Genomic DNA, 15408 nt, shown 5'->3' on the forward strand with positions numbered 1-15408 from the left:
GGAAAATTGTTTTATTTAATGATTAAATAAAATTAAGTAAATTTTAAAAATAATCTAACTCATTAGTATTGATTAAATTTGTTACCTTGATATTCATAAGTTAAAAAAAAAAAGTAATTTTTAAAAAATTTTATTTACTTTTTTTTTGTTAAAAAAAAATTTTTTTTTAATTTTTTTTTTTTTTAATTACTTATTAATAGTAATTAAATTGTTACTTTAATATTTAATAAAAAATAGGATAAAACAATAAAAAAATTGATGGAAAATTGGAACATTGTTTTATTTAATAATTAAACTTAAAATTACGACCATAAAATTGTGACGTGTGTCCCAATCGTGTTTTACAATTACAGTATTAATTAATCTTTATTTAGAGTAATATTATATAGTAGTGATAATAGTATGTAATGAAAAATTAGTCACATATGTTTAAGAACACCTGCTAATAACAACAGACATTTAAAGAGATGATAATTAAGCTAAATCACAACATAATGAAGGCGAATGTATCATAATATATATATAAAGATCAAGAAATGCTTTTAAAAAAATATAAAGAAATATTTTTTACATTTTACAGAAGTATATTACAAACTTTAACGTTAACTTACAATTGAACAATTCAATATATTTTAAAAAACGATTATCAATTTAAATATTTTTAATAATAAATAATATCTAAAGTTATTAATTATTATTAATTAATATTTAATATTTAATATTTTATTTTCTACAATTATTGTGTGATCCTCGATACTCTCATGAGATATGGCGTTAATAGTAACAAATATGGCGTTCCATACAGCTTAAGAATGCCAATCTGTCCACTGAGTTACATCCAAACGCCGTATAGACACGCTTTGATCGTACATTGCACCAGCTTCAATTATTAGTACATTTAAATGCTGATTTCTTTAGTGTAGATGATTTTTAAAAAATTATTATAATAATTAAAATAATCATGAGCTTAATCTATAAAATGGCTTTTTTCTTCATGAGGAGACTCTCCTAGCAATAGATTTTATACACGAGGATTGTAGCTGACAGTTTTCAATCATTATTTATATAATTAAATAAATAAATAAATATATATATATATATATATATATATATATATATATATATATATATATATATATATATATATATATATTATTAGTGAGAAATTTTTTTATTTAGTTTCATTTTTTTTTTTTTTTTTTGGAATGATGTACGTTTGTTATTTATTGGCATTCTCATTTATGCGTTCAATATCTCAGCCATTTTTTTTAGACTATCACCCGTCATTATTGTTCTGTGGTTACCGTATACTTCTTCTACTTTAACACTTTGACTGCAGTACTGTAAAAAAAAAATAGAATTTATTTTTAATATCAATTATAATAATAATATTAACTAGCAACCTTGCAGTCACTATGTGGCTGCCGGGACTAGTGAAATATAAATAAATAAAATTTTGTTTTAATAAATAATGACTTTTGTTAAATTGCACTGTACTTTCTTAAATATTGGCGATTTTAAAAATATAAACTCATCTTGATGTTACACTCATCAAGAGCTTTCATTAGAGTACCCACATGCATTTTGATATATTTTTCATATATACATATATAAAATATATGAAAAATTGATGTGGGTACTCAAATGAAAGGTCTCCAAGTGTAATGTCGGGGTGAGCTTACATCTTTAAAAATGTCGATAGTTCACAAGATACAAGATCATTTCTTAATTATTGATATTTTTAAAGAAATAAGCTCATCCTGATGTTACACTCATCAAGAGCTTTCATTTGAGTACCCACATGCATTTTTATATGTTTTTCATATATATATATATACATATATTTAATATATATAAATATACAAAATATATGAAAAATTGATGTGGGTACTCAAATGAAAGGTCTCGATGAGTGTAACATCGGTATGATCTTATATTTTTAAAAATGTCAATAAATCACAAGATACAAGGTAATTTCTTTATCATGTATCTAGAGAGCATTTTTGAAACTTCTCTATTGTTAAAACTTTTAAGTTAATAATAATTGTTATTACTAATATTGAATAAAAAAAAAAATTACCTCAGTAAGTCCATAATCACGACTAAGTGACATAAAACTGTCTGTTGATTTAATAAGAGTAACAACACCATTGAATTTACCCGATGGTCTGTACTTATTAACAGCATACAATTTTTTATAGAATAATAAACTAGCATCTTTGATGTCCTCGCCTTCAAAAGGTGTTGGTCCAATAAGTTCCAGCATTTTTTCCATCATTTCTTCATGACTGTCAATTTCTCTGAGTGTAGCATACGCCTAAAAAAAAAATAAAAAATCATTAAAAATTTCAATAATAATAAATATAAAAAAAAAAAAAATTACCTTGATAAAGTTAACATCAGCATTCAATTGTCTTACAAAGAAAGCAAGTGCCTTGCGTTCTCCATCACTCTGCAAAGTAGATCCAGATTGCGTAGCATTTTTTCCAATGCTTTCGCTGTGTTTATTAACAAACTCCGGAGATCCATCAATCAAATTAAGCGTAACAATTTCTCCCTGACTCTCGAGTTGCAAGGCCATTTCAAAGGCAACACATGCCCCGTATGAGTATCCAATCAGAGTGTAAGGACCTTTCTTCTGTATCTTTTTAATCTGCGAGACATAAAACTGTGACAAGTTCTCCATGGAGTCGAGAGGCGCGTCCTTGATGCACTGGAGTCCATAGACAGGTCTCTTGAACATGACAGCCAGGCCTTTCATGTTGGAGATAGTTCCTTCAATAGCATGAACGAAGAAGATGGGCTGCCCGGTGATGTCATCGCTGTTGAGTCTCAAGACGGCTTCATGCGGGACAATCTCAGAGCCCGAGCACTGGAACAGCAGGGAGTCCTCTTCCTGATCTGGACTCTTGGGCGAGCCAATTTTTCCTGGAGAGTTGCTTCTGGAATTAACTTCCTCTCCACCGTTAGCAAGAGCAGCGAGCTTAGCAAAAGTCAGCCCTCGAATTTCCTGAGCAGACAAAACGAGGTCGTAATTTCTCTCCAGCGTTTGCTTGATCTCAGTTCCCATCAGCGAGTCCATGCCGAGGTCAGCCAGGCTGCTGGACTTGTTGACAGTTTTAACGTCCTTGATTCCCAAAATATGACCAACTGCTTCCAGGATACTGACCTGGCTGCCGGTGTCTCCATGCTTGTGTTTGTCAGCAAGCACCATGGAAGCTAACACCGGGTGGGGCTGCTGCAAGAACGTGTCCATGGTGGCCAGACAACTGGACATCCTCTGCGGCAAGGTGCCTCCAACTTCAGTTTCATTGTTGCCCATGGTCTCAAGAATAAGACCGACATCTCCGATAGCTCCCCACTGAATGGCCAGTCCAGGGAGTCCAATAGCCTGCCGCTGCTCGCAGATCCTCTCCATAGCTGAGTTGGCCAGCCCGTAATTGGTCTGGCCAGCATTACCTCTCCCGCAAGAAACAGAAGAGAATACAACAAAGTAGTCCAGCGCAGAGCACATTTTCCTTGACGCAGTGTCCAAGTTTTTAGTACCATCGACTTTAGGAAGCGCGGCGGCTTTGAAGTGCGCCTCTTCCTGGTTCTCAATCAACGCGTCTTTCAACACGGCTGCTAAATTAAATATTCCTCCTACTGGAACGTGCTTGCTGGACTCCTTCATAAGTTTCTCAGCGCCCTGGAGCGTGGTGACATCAGCAGTGGATATAAAAACATTTATGCCCATTTCTCTCCAGCGACGCACGCAAACCGACTGGTACCCGGTTCTGATTCCAGACCTGGAGGTCAAAACGATGTGCTTGGCGCCGCGAGTGATCAGCCAGTTAGCGAGCTCCAGTCCAAAACCTCCGAGGCCTCCAACAAGAACGTAGCTCTTGTCTGGGTTCATGTAGGTCCTTGGAATAGCAGCGACTGTCTTGGGTCCAGGCTGAGCGACTCCGCGGGTCTCCTCGTCTCTGATCTTCAGCAAGACTTTTCCTATGTGCTTTCCTGAAGCCATGTACCTGAACCCTTGCTCGATCTGCTGCTCGGAGAAGACTGTAGCAGGCAGAGGTCTGACTGCTCCGTTGGAGATTCCCTCGGAGACCAGCCTGACGACTTCTTTCTTCTCGATAGAGTCGGTTCCGAAGAGCGCGTCCAGGAGGATTCCGTGGAAGCTGGTGTTCTTGAGGAAGAAGGCCATTCCTAGCCCGGTGTTGTTGCTCAGATCGAACTTACCGATCTCCAGGAAGCGCCCGTCCTTGGCGAGACACCTGACAGATGCCTGGAGTTTTTCTTCAGCAAGAGAATTCAGAACCACGTCGACTCCTCTGCCCTTGGTCTCGGTAAGGATCAGCTGCTCGAAGCTGGTGTCTCGGGAGTTCCCGATGTTGCGGTCGGTCAGCTGCGGGAATGTTTTCTTCAGGAAGTCTCTCTTGTCCTGAGAACCTACCGTGGTGAATACTTTGCAACCAGCGTGAAGAGCAATTGCAATACTCGCCTGACCAACTCCACCGGATCCAGCGTGGATCAGGACACTTTCTCCAGGCTGGAGTCTTCCTCGAACGAACAACGCGTAGTAACTGGTCGCGTAGCAGACGGGGATTGTAGCAGCTTCTTCAAGGCTCCATTTTTCAGGAACTTCCCACATGAAACCTGGGTCAGCTAGCACGGTGGTGGCCAATCCTCTGGCGGCGACCATTCCCATGACTCTGGTGCCTTTGCTGTCGCGACCCGCAAACTCAAGACCCAGAATACAGTCCTGGCCGGCTAGGTCTCCGGGAAGTGCGTCTGGTGGAAGCTTTCCTGTGGCTAACATGATGTCTCGGAAATTAAGAGGCGCGTAGTAGACGTGGCAGAGCTCGCTGTCGGGGTATTTTTCTGGTTGGTAGAAACTCAGCGGGCCTTCTATCCACCTGAGACTGTTCAAGTCACCCCGGGTGAGCGCGTTGATGTAAGCATGCTCTACTTGGAGTGAAGACACATCTGTTTGAGAGTCCATGCGCAGATGACGGTAGCTTCCCCATTGGTTTCCCTTCAGGATGTTTGAAGTCAGCTGTTTGTTCAATTGTGACGAGTAGAAGGAATTTGACAGAGCGAATTTCGGGGCGTTTTTGTCCTGGATGAAGATGTAGCGTGCGTTCTGGCCTCCTGTTTCACGACGGATGCAAGTCATCAGTCCAATAAGACCCAGAAGTTCTTCACCTTGAGACACTAGCAGAATATTCTGGTTCTCAGTCTCGGATTTTTTTAACGCACCCTTCACGCCTTCCAGCCACGAGAAGTTCTTTTCGGTTATCTGGATGATTATTGGCTCCGGAGTTTCTTTAATTTTCTTCAACAGAAGATAACATTTGCCTGGTGAAGATTGACTGGCTGTTAAAACTAGTCCAGAGTTTTTCAGGTAAGACTTTTGAGGCGTTCCAGTTTCTTCCAAGATGACAAAACCGCCTGGTTTGATAGAAGCTACCAAATTAGCAAGACCTGATGCGTTTCCATTGCTGAGAATGTCCGCGCCAATGACAAAGTGAAGATCCTGACCAACGGGAGTCTTGATCAAGTCTTTGGCGACTGTTTTAATATCCCACTGCTCTAAATTAGCAGTGTAGTTTTCTGGAAAAGTAGCAGCGACTTGCATATCAACGCTGAGCGCTGGTTCACTGAGCAAGATGTCCATCACAGAAGGAGCCAGAAGAGCTTCTGCGCTTCGTTCCCCCGCGGCTTCGACTCCTTTGACCTTCATGACTCCCAGGTTCTCAACAATCGTCTGCAATAAGACAGTCAAAGCGTGAGTGCGAGCTTTAGTAGGATCTTCAACGAGTGTCTGAGCATTTTCATACGGAATGAAGACATATCGCTCGTGCTTGGGAGCTGACTGAGTTTGCTGTCTTTTAGGAGCGAGGGAAGCTTTCATTCCTCTTAGCTCGACGCCTCCTGATTTGATAATACTGATGTCGGGGTAGGAGTATACCGGGAAGCCTGATTCTTCTTCCAGAGCTTCAGCGGCCTCTAGATGAGCTACTGGATTGATTGCAGCGTACTGGAGCCGCGTCGGCAGGTACAAGTCCTTGGTATCTTTTCCCAAAATGCTGAACTGCAGCATGCAGTCCATGAATGAAATCCAGTTGTTGACCCAACCAAGTTCTCCAACAATTCCACGATTGTCTGACGATTTTATTCCCTGGAAGATTCCATTGTAATCATACCCGCGGAGTCTCAGGTCCTTGTAGACGTCTCCGGTGGTCAGGTTCAGCAAGTCAGACTCGCTCTTGACTGTAGGTACTGGCAAATTAAGCTGGTCCTTCTGGATGTTTTCCGACTCGTGAATTTTACCAGTCACTGCTGGAGATCCGCCTTCGCAGATTTCAAAAGCGCCTGTTCCCTCAAATATGTTGATCAAAAATCTCACAGGACCTTCTTTGGGCATGATAGTCGCCCGGTGGAATTGAACGTCTTCCAAAATAATTGGAGTTTTTTCAAAATCTTTGCCGTGGAGTTTTGCAAATGTTTTCCAGACAATTGTCAAGTACCCGGTAGCGGGGAATAAAACTCTACCGTCGATTGTGTGTCCAGCAATGTGAGCGTGTTCTTCTTTGGACAGATCAACCTCTACGACAGTTTCTCCAGAACCGGCAGTTTTTCCAGAGAAGTCAGCGACGTCCCACTGGACAGAGTGATCCCAACCGATGATCGAGTTTATCATGGGCGTTCCTCGGCCCACTGGGAAGCTCACCGGTGGGTAGAGCTTGCTGAAGTCTGGCTGAGCACCAGAGATGTAAAGCTTGCCGACGTTCGTCAAGAAGAACTCGAGGTTGTTCGAGTGATCCTTTTTGTGCAAGCCAACGTTGGTCACTGTTGGAGCCAAGGAGCGTCTGAGAATCGCTTGGAGCAAACAGTGCGGCGCTATTTCAACAGTAATTGCATTTTCAGGCACGTGCTTCAATGCTTCCTGGAAGAGGACTGGAGAGAGAAGATTGTTGACGTGGTACGCCGGCGAGCTGAGCTGAGCCAAGGGAGTTCCCCAGGCGGACTCGGGGATCGAAGAAGAAATCCATCTTGAAGTTCTCTGCTTGGGACTGGTGATTATTTTCTCCAAGACTGTCCTCAATTTAGGACCCGCTGAGGCGATGTATTTTGAGTGGAAGGCGACTCCGGAGCTGTTGACGATCTTCGCGAAGACTCCTTCAGCCTTGAGATCTTCAACGAATTTTTTGATAGAGTCAACCGGCCCGGAAACAGTGACAGAGTCAGCAGAGTTGTGACAAGCTGGAGAAATATCAGGTGGACATTTTCTAGCAGCGTCTTCCCAGCTCAAACCAATAGCAGCCATTCCTCCGGGTGGCAATTGAGAATCCTGGATGCTCTTTCCTCTCCAGTAAGCTGCTAGGACAGTTTGCTCGGGCGTGAAAGTTCCATCAGCGTACGCGCAACCAAGCTCTCCTACAGAGTGTCCGACAATTCCGTCTGGCTGGATGCCCATTAGTGTCAAAACATCCACCAAAGCCACCTGGATCGCAGCGATCGACACAAAGCTATTTAAAACGCTCTCAAATGTCTCGTCAGTCCCGTTCAAAATTAAATTCAACAAGTCAACACCTTCTGGCTTGAGTGCTTCAGCGCACCGACGCAAACTGCGCTGGAAAACTTCTATTCCCATCAATTGTTTTCCCATTCCAGCCCACTGAGTTCCCATTCCTGAAAAGACGTACCAAATAGGTCTCTTTTCCTGGGTCGAATGATACTCATTAATTTCCTTGACTTCAGTTCCCAAAATTTGGAACCCTCGGTAATTATGTCCAACAATATTTTTATTATGAACACTGTGTACTAAAGCAACAAACTCATCGTCTTTCTGCTGCTCTCTGACCTTTTCTAAGAAAATATCGCAAGCTTCTGTAGACCTACCAGATACTCCAACAATCTTGGGCACTTCAACATTGAGTACCGGTGGAATTTTGGGCTTTGGATTGCTTCTCAGGATAATGTGAGCGTTAGCTCCTCCAAACCCGAAGGAATTTACTCCAACTAACCCGCCGTTCCAGAGCGTCGGTTTATCAACAACTTGGATCCTGCCGTCATTGAGAGCCGCGATGTCAGGGTTGGGAGAGTTAAAGTGTAAGTTCGCTGGAATTATTCCAGCCTCCATAGCAATCAGCATCTTGGCAATGGAACAGAGTCCACTGGCTGGCTCAGAGTGACCCATGTTCGACTTGACTGAGCCCATGAGCAGCGGAGAACTTCGGTTCTTACAGAACAAGTTCGCAATTGAGTTTACCTCCTGGGGGTCTCCAACTTTAGTTCCGGTTCCGTGAGCTTCTACATAGACGACGTCTCTGGGGTCAATTTTGGACTCCTCGTAGAGCTCCTTCATCAATTTGTTCTGCATGTTTCCGGAAGGGTAAGTGATTCCTTCGGACTTGTTACCGTCGACGTTGATCCTGGAGCCGACGACTGTCGCGTAGACTCTCCTTGCGTCTCTGGCTTTCTGTAAATAAATGACAACGGCGGCTTCCGCCCGGACGTACCCGTTTCCGGAGGCGTCGAAGGCTTTGCACTTGCCGTCGGGCGACAACATGCTCAAGCGGTGGAACTGCAGGGAGCTGGTGGGCTTCAGGACTAAATTAACTCCGGCGACGATGGCTGCGTCGCAGAGTCCGGTCTCCATGGACATCACCGCTTGGTGCATCGCGTACAGAGACGAGGAGCACGCGGTGTCCACTGCAAACGACGGACCGGTCAAGTCGAAGGTGTAGGAGATTCTATTGGGGAACATGGCCCGGCAGCACCCGGTTAAGCCGTATCCGTTTACCATGTCCGGGTCCGCGGTCCAAAACTCGTCAGACTCTGAGTCTGATACTCCGACGAACACTCCCGTTTTGGAGCCACGGATCTCCGCTGGGTTGATTCCTGCGTCGACGATCGCTTCGTGCGTCAGCTCCAACAGCATTCGCAGCTGCGGGTCCATTACTGTTGCTTGCTTTGCGTGCACTCCGAAGAAGGTCGCGTCGAATGATGCTAGGTCTTTTAGTTTTCCTGTTCGGGCTGGCAACCCGTGAAGACCTCGCGGCCATCGCCGCTCGTCGTCTGTTACCATGTCTATGCCATCGAAGAGGTTACGCTTGAACTCTTCGATGTTTTCTGATTCTGGCAGACGTCCCGAAAATCCGGTGATTACTATCTCGTTGTCTGCTGAGTGGGATACCCCATTTGGGATCGTTTGGTCGCGCATCATTGGATTGTTTACTCCTTCAAATCGAGCTGGCATTTTAGAATATTTTCGGACTAGAGTGAACTTCTGGGTGATTTATCTGACGTTTTAACCTCGTGGACAGCAGGCTGGAAAATAAATTCATTCTTAGTTTTTTTTATAAATTATAAATTAATTAAAAAATTATAAATTAATAAAAAAAAAAATTACTTATTGATATTTAGGGAAAAACATTTAATATTTAAAAATAAAGTTAATTTAATTTTTTAATAGCTAAAAAATTAAAAAAATTACTTTATTTTATAAAAAAAATTTAATAGATTTTTTTATTTGATTTAATTCAATTTTTTATTAATTTAAAAATAAAATAAGTGAAAACTTAATTTTTTTTTTATTTATGATCAAATATTTGCCAAAAACTCCAAAAATAATTTTTTTCAATTAATTAATTTATTTACAAAATACTTAGTAAATAAAATTTTTAAATTTGATAGAATTTAATTTAATAATTTATGAAATCAAAATATTGGAGGATATTTTGTGAAAAATTTTAATTCAATAAAAAATTGTATTTAAAAAAAAATTTTTTGTAATTGATTAACAAATAAAGTGATTAATAAATAAAGTAAATAAGTAAATAATTAATTAAAATTTTTTTTTACTGAAAGTAAAAAAAAAAATTGTCTTAAAAAATAAATTTAGTTTTAAAAAAATTAATAATAATCCTTATTTAATTTATAAAAGTATTTTTTTTTTTAAATTAAATTACAAACAATTAACTAATTAAATATTTGCCCACTCATTATAAAATTCTTATCTATTTAATAAAAATATTTCAGAGTAATAAAACAGCCGGCTGTTAAAAGTAACTGACAAATAGAATTATTAAAAAAAAAAAGTAACAACTAGTAAACAAAACTTGTTTGTCTTTTCTCGAAGTAATTGCATAAAATAGGTTTAACTTATTGTTAAAATAAAATCCAATTGCGATTACTCAATTAAACTGTACGTCGTAATAGCCGTGACCTCGAGCTGGGAGCAAGTAATTGAGCTGCCGTTGACACTTTGGGTTTTAATTATTATTTAATAGTTCAAAGGGCCAGCGTTTTTATTGATCCGATTAACCGGCCCGTAATTGGATCATATAAATGGATAACGTAAGTAAAAAAAAATTTTTGAAATAAAATAAAAAAATGCGCAATTGAATAGAAAATTAAAAAATAAATATTTAAACAATAAAAAATTAAAAATTTCCATAGAAGATAAACAATGTCAAAATGACTAGTGATAAAAATTCAAATTACGCTCACGCTTGTGTCAATCACATCGACCTTTTGAATAAATAAAGATAACAATAATTTTTCTTAACGTTGATTTTTTTAATAAAATAGTTACCTTACTTAATGTTCAGTGACATTAATACGATGCAAAAACACACGATCGCATGATCACGATTCCAATTGATATAACCGTTATCACAAAAAATATGCGGATCATATAATAATGTAACAACAACCCGCAGTAAGAATGCAAGAGTATTATTTTATTTTAAAAATATATATTTATTGCATCATCTTGCGGGCAATCGTCACCTGTGACCGCTAAGATTATTTTAATCGACAATTACTTTAATAACTAAAAAATTCAAATAATTCCTTAGTGCTGCGCTAAAATAATTAAGTCGTAAGCAGTTATTTTAGCTGACATTAATGTTGTTACTCGGTAAAATTCCGAGATTAAATTTTTACTACCGAGTTTGATTGGCTTATTAATAAGCGATTAATTAATCTAAAGATTAGATTTTTTTTAAAAGATTTTTTAAGATAATAAATTCAAATTTTAGATTAGATTTTATTTAAATTTTAATTGTCAGATAAAAATATGAAAAAAGTGTAAGAGATAGTGTAAGATTTTTTTTTTTTTTAGGAAATTCAAGTATCTAAAAAAAAAAAAAAAAGACCCTCATCATTTTAATCGTAGCGCTTATCTTTCTAAGAAAATTCCGAGTTTTAAGGCGAGAAGAAACTTTTTTTAGTCAGGTAATAGTTTCAAATTTTACACTAATAAAAATAGATTTTTTTTTTTTTTTTTTTGATAAATTTTGAACTGAAAAAAATTTTTTTAATTTTTTTACTTTGAGCAGAAAAATTTCTAATTGAAAAAAAATTTTTTTTCGTTTAAAATTTCAATTTTTTTCATTTAAAATTTTACACTGATAAAAGTTAATTTTTTTTTTTTGATAAATTTTGAACTAAAAAAATTTTTTTAATTTTTTTACTTTAAACAAAAAAATTTCTAAATGAAAAAAAAATTTTTTTTTGTTTTAAATTTCAATGTATATGCTTAAAATTAAATTACAATTTTTATGTTTAATTTTATGCAAGTATTTTTGATATTTTTACTATTAAAATATTAGACGGTTCTCAGAAAAATATTAAAAGACATAAAAGATATCGGGAATTATCGTGAAGAATATACCGGCTAAGAGTGAGGGAAGTGAACCACGTGTATGAAAGCTTTGTAATAAAATAAAAAATAAAAAAATAAAAAAATAAAAAAAAAAAAAACAAATATTGATAGCGAGCTGAAAGAAATGTAAAAAAATTTATCAATTTTGAAGGTTTTATCATGACGAAATTGGATACACGCGTCTTAATAAAAAGCTGATTAAATAGTGTGCTAATGTCGTGGATCTGTCGTGTTTAATCAAAGCGAATGTTATTGCTTGATAATTAATAATTAAAATGGTAATTTATAAGGGAATATAGAGTAGAGTAATGAATAACATTAAGAGGGAAAATAAATAAATAAATAAGTAAATAGAATGAGTAATAGCGAAAAGAAGGGTATATATTAAAAGTAGATGATGTATTGATGTGTTAAATAAAATGCGAGTGAAACAAGGTCAAGTTCAATTGACAACAGCTGAGAGTCGTTCGATAACGCGATGCGGATTTACTTCCTTCTTAATTATCATTTTAATTAAATATCGCACTTGCTGTCGCACTTAGTGTTAACTCCAATCCGACAGGTCACCAACACAAATCGTATGAGTACCTACGACAATAACTTCTTGCATTAGGATTAAATGGATCGGGTTACTTCGGTTGTGTTGAGTGTTGGAAATTAATTCCTCACTTGACTTTATGATGTTTTTTTTTTCACTCACATGTTTATTTTAATTTTGGTAACTATTCAGGCATTGCAGCTTGTATTACTTTCAAAGTTTTTTTTTTTTAAGACATTCGATAGTTTAAAAAAAATTTTTTTATAAATTAGAATTTATTTTATGGTAATTAATTACTTTAATTTCGTGATTAGATATTCATTTTAAATAATTAACTAGAGTTCAATGAAATTATGTAAATTTTAAAGATTAAAATAATTAAATCAACACGATTGTAATTACTAAATAATTCATTAATCACTCTCGATAACAACTCAATTATTTTATCAATCACGCGTTCATCAGAATAATACATTTTTAAATGAAATTATCTAATTGTTGAGGAAATTTTTTTTTTTTTTTTTTTTTTTTATTTTAAAAAATTCAATTAAATATTGCAAGTATTAAAAAAAAATAATAATAATATTTTTTAATTTAAAAATGATAAATTAAAAAAATTCAATAGAAATTTTTAATATAAAAAAAAATGACTTGTTAATATTTAAAGATAATTTTGGAGTAATTTTATCAATACAATATTTATTTAGTAAATTGAAATTGCTAATTTAAATATTTATAAATAAATAAATTTTTAAATAAAATTATCTAATTGTGAAGGAAATTTTTTTTTTTGATTTTAAAAAATTCAATTAAATATTGCAAGTATTAAAAAAAAAATAATAATTATAAATTTATTTTAAAAATGATTAATTAATAAAATTCAATAGAAATTTTTAATAAAAAAAAAAAAAAAAAAATGACTATTGTAAATATTTAAAAATAACTTTGGAGTCATTTTATCAATACAATATTTATTTAGTAAATTGAAATTGCTAATTAAAATTAAAAAAAATTAAAGTAAATATTACAAGTATTAAAAAAAAAATAATAATATTTTTTAATTTAAAAATGATAAATTAACAAAATTCAATAGAAATTATTAATAAAAAAAAAAAAAAATGACTATTGTAAATATTTAATTAAAAATAACTTTGAAGTAATTTTATCAATACAATATTTATTTAGTAAATTAAAATTGCTAATTTAAATATTTGTAAATAAATAAATTTGTCAAAAATTAAATATTGACTATTTGCACAAAAATAAATTATTCTACTAATTTTAATTGAACTTTGAGTGATTTTTATTTTTAAACCGAATATTAATGTAATTAATATGAATAATTTAAATTAAAAAAAAAAAAAAAAAAAAAAAAGTTAAATATGAATTTAAAAGAAAAATTTGACTTGCAATAGTTGATTGTAGGTCGTCAAAAAGGTGACACTTGCGTAATTATCTCATAAATATTTTGTTAATTTAAACATTTAAAAAAATGGCTAGAAAAATCTTGAAGTGAAGTGTGATTAATTCTTCGTAATACCGAGTATAAACAAATAAAATAATCCTTACAGTAACAATAGCCAGCTCATAGAAACGAGGATAAATATTATCGTGCAAATACTCGGTACGATAACGAAAAATTCCAAAGAAAGTAATAGAATGGAACAACCGCCCTTAACTTCCTGCGACCATGTAAAACCATGACCTTGACAAATGAAACCGTTGAAAAATATAAAATGACGTACCGTAACAAGTATTAATAATGAATCGAAGTGAGTATTAAAAGTCTAGTAGCAATAATTAATGAATAATCAGTTAGGCTTATTAACACGTGATCTCCGCGTGTTAAAACTTATTTCCAGGTTCAGGTGTTCGGTAATTTTGAATTACGAACAATGCAAATAGGTTATACTATGCGTATATATAGAAGTACTCACGTGGCCTAGACTTTTTCTATTATTAACAATTTCAATTGTTAAAATAACAAAATTTTAGAAATTTTAGAAATTTTGTACTGCGCTGGAAATAAATTATTGCCGGTGTTACTGTCAATGCAAAATAATAATATTAATGTAATAATATTTGCATAAAAATTTGAAGGAGATATTATAAAATACAACCAAAAACCGGAAGTTTCTGGTGGCGTCTATATTTCTAACGTAATCTGATGCGTCACACTACACACGACATTACCGTTTGGTTTGTGACGCTCCAAGAACTCCAACTTTAATATTATACTTCATATTTCACCAATCAATTATACAATTCTTGTTTTCAAATTTAATATCATCTTGACGATCAATTAAAAATTGATTTTTGATATTTTAATAATTATTCTTCTTCATGGAAACTATTTTTTAAAAAAATAAATTAAGTATTAAAAAATAATAATTAAAATAAATTATAAATAACTTTTGTAATTTTAAAAATTGGATTAATTGATTATTAATTTTAATTTGGGGTTAAAAACTCACTTAAGACGTGGATAATCCAGTAGAATTCACAAATGGACAACAATCCGTTTTTATCAACCTTTATATTTATAAATTGCTTAAGTAATAATGATAACACCAGTTATTGATAGAGCACCTGAGTAGTCTCTGATAAAAGTAAACAAATTCAATAAAATAAATTACTTCAAAAAATAAAATTTGATTGTATTTAAAGTCGTTGAAATAGTTTTGAATATAGTTTTAATGAATATTTATTAGTCAGTATTGTGCCGAAAAGTTCCTACGAAAGAACTTCACTGGCTTGTCTCAAAGGACTGGCTGGCGTTTGGTTGTGCGGGCATCTCGTTATTATTGAATTGGACCGGCCCCGTGGTCTGACATCAGACCATGTGGTTCTGACCAATAGGAGTTTAGATTTTCCGACGCGCCTGCGCGCGTCTTTATAGCTTAGTGCTCCCGCGCATCAAAGACAAAGTACCGACCGCGCAACTACGTCCCTTATGTTTTATGTTACATCGAAACATTTTTCGTCGCATATACGTCCTACCGGGATCTAAGTCTATCTAGCCCTTGTTATACATTAAAATTCCACGGCGTTATTCAATTTATTGTTGGATTGGATTTTTGCTTTTGTTATCTTGAAAAAAAAAGCTACTTTGGAGCCATGATACTCTGAACCTGTCAAGTGTAAAAATGAAAATTAAGTTTACAGATAGTTGATAATTTTTTTAATTTATGTAATAATTAAATTA

The 15408-nt window shown here is 35.1% G+C and overlaps 1 protein-coding gene across 1 annotated transcript; it reads right to left on the reverse strand.

The window, feature by feature from the left end:
• Window positions 1-261: 261 nt before the first annotated feature.
• Fasn1 (Fatty acid synthase 1) lies at window positions 262-14960 on the reverse strand. Its single transcript, XM_074255463.1, has 4 exons — window positions 14678-14960; window positions 2384-9324; window positions 2081-2317; window positions 262-1341 (listed from the first exon to the last, which is right to left on the reverse strand). The coding sequence occupies exons 2-4, from the start codon at window positions 9251-9253 to the stop codon at window positions 1240-1242; spliced, it is 7209 nt and encodes a 2402-aa protein (XP_074111564.1). The 5' UTR covers window positions 9254-9324; window positions 14678-14960; the 3' UTR covers window positions 262-1239.
• Between the last annotated feature and the right edge of the window lie 448 nt (window positions 14961-15408).

Source organism: Cotesia typhae, unplaced genomic scaffold (assembly GCF_013202065.1).
Source record: "Cotesia typhae breed Kobodo isofemale line unplaced genomic scaffold, CoteBio_Ctyphae scaffold_13, whole genome shotgun sequence".
NCBI lineage: Eukaryota > Metazoa > Arthropoda > Insecta > Hymenoptera > Braconidae > Cotesia > Cotesia typhae.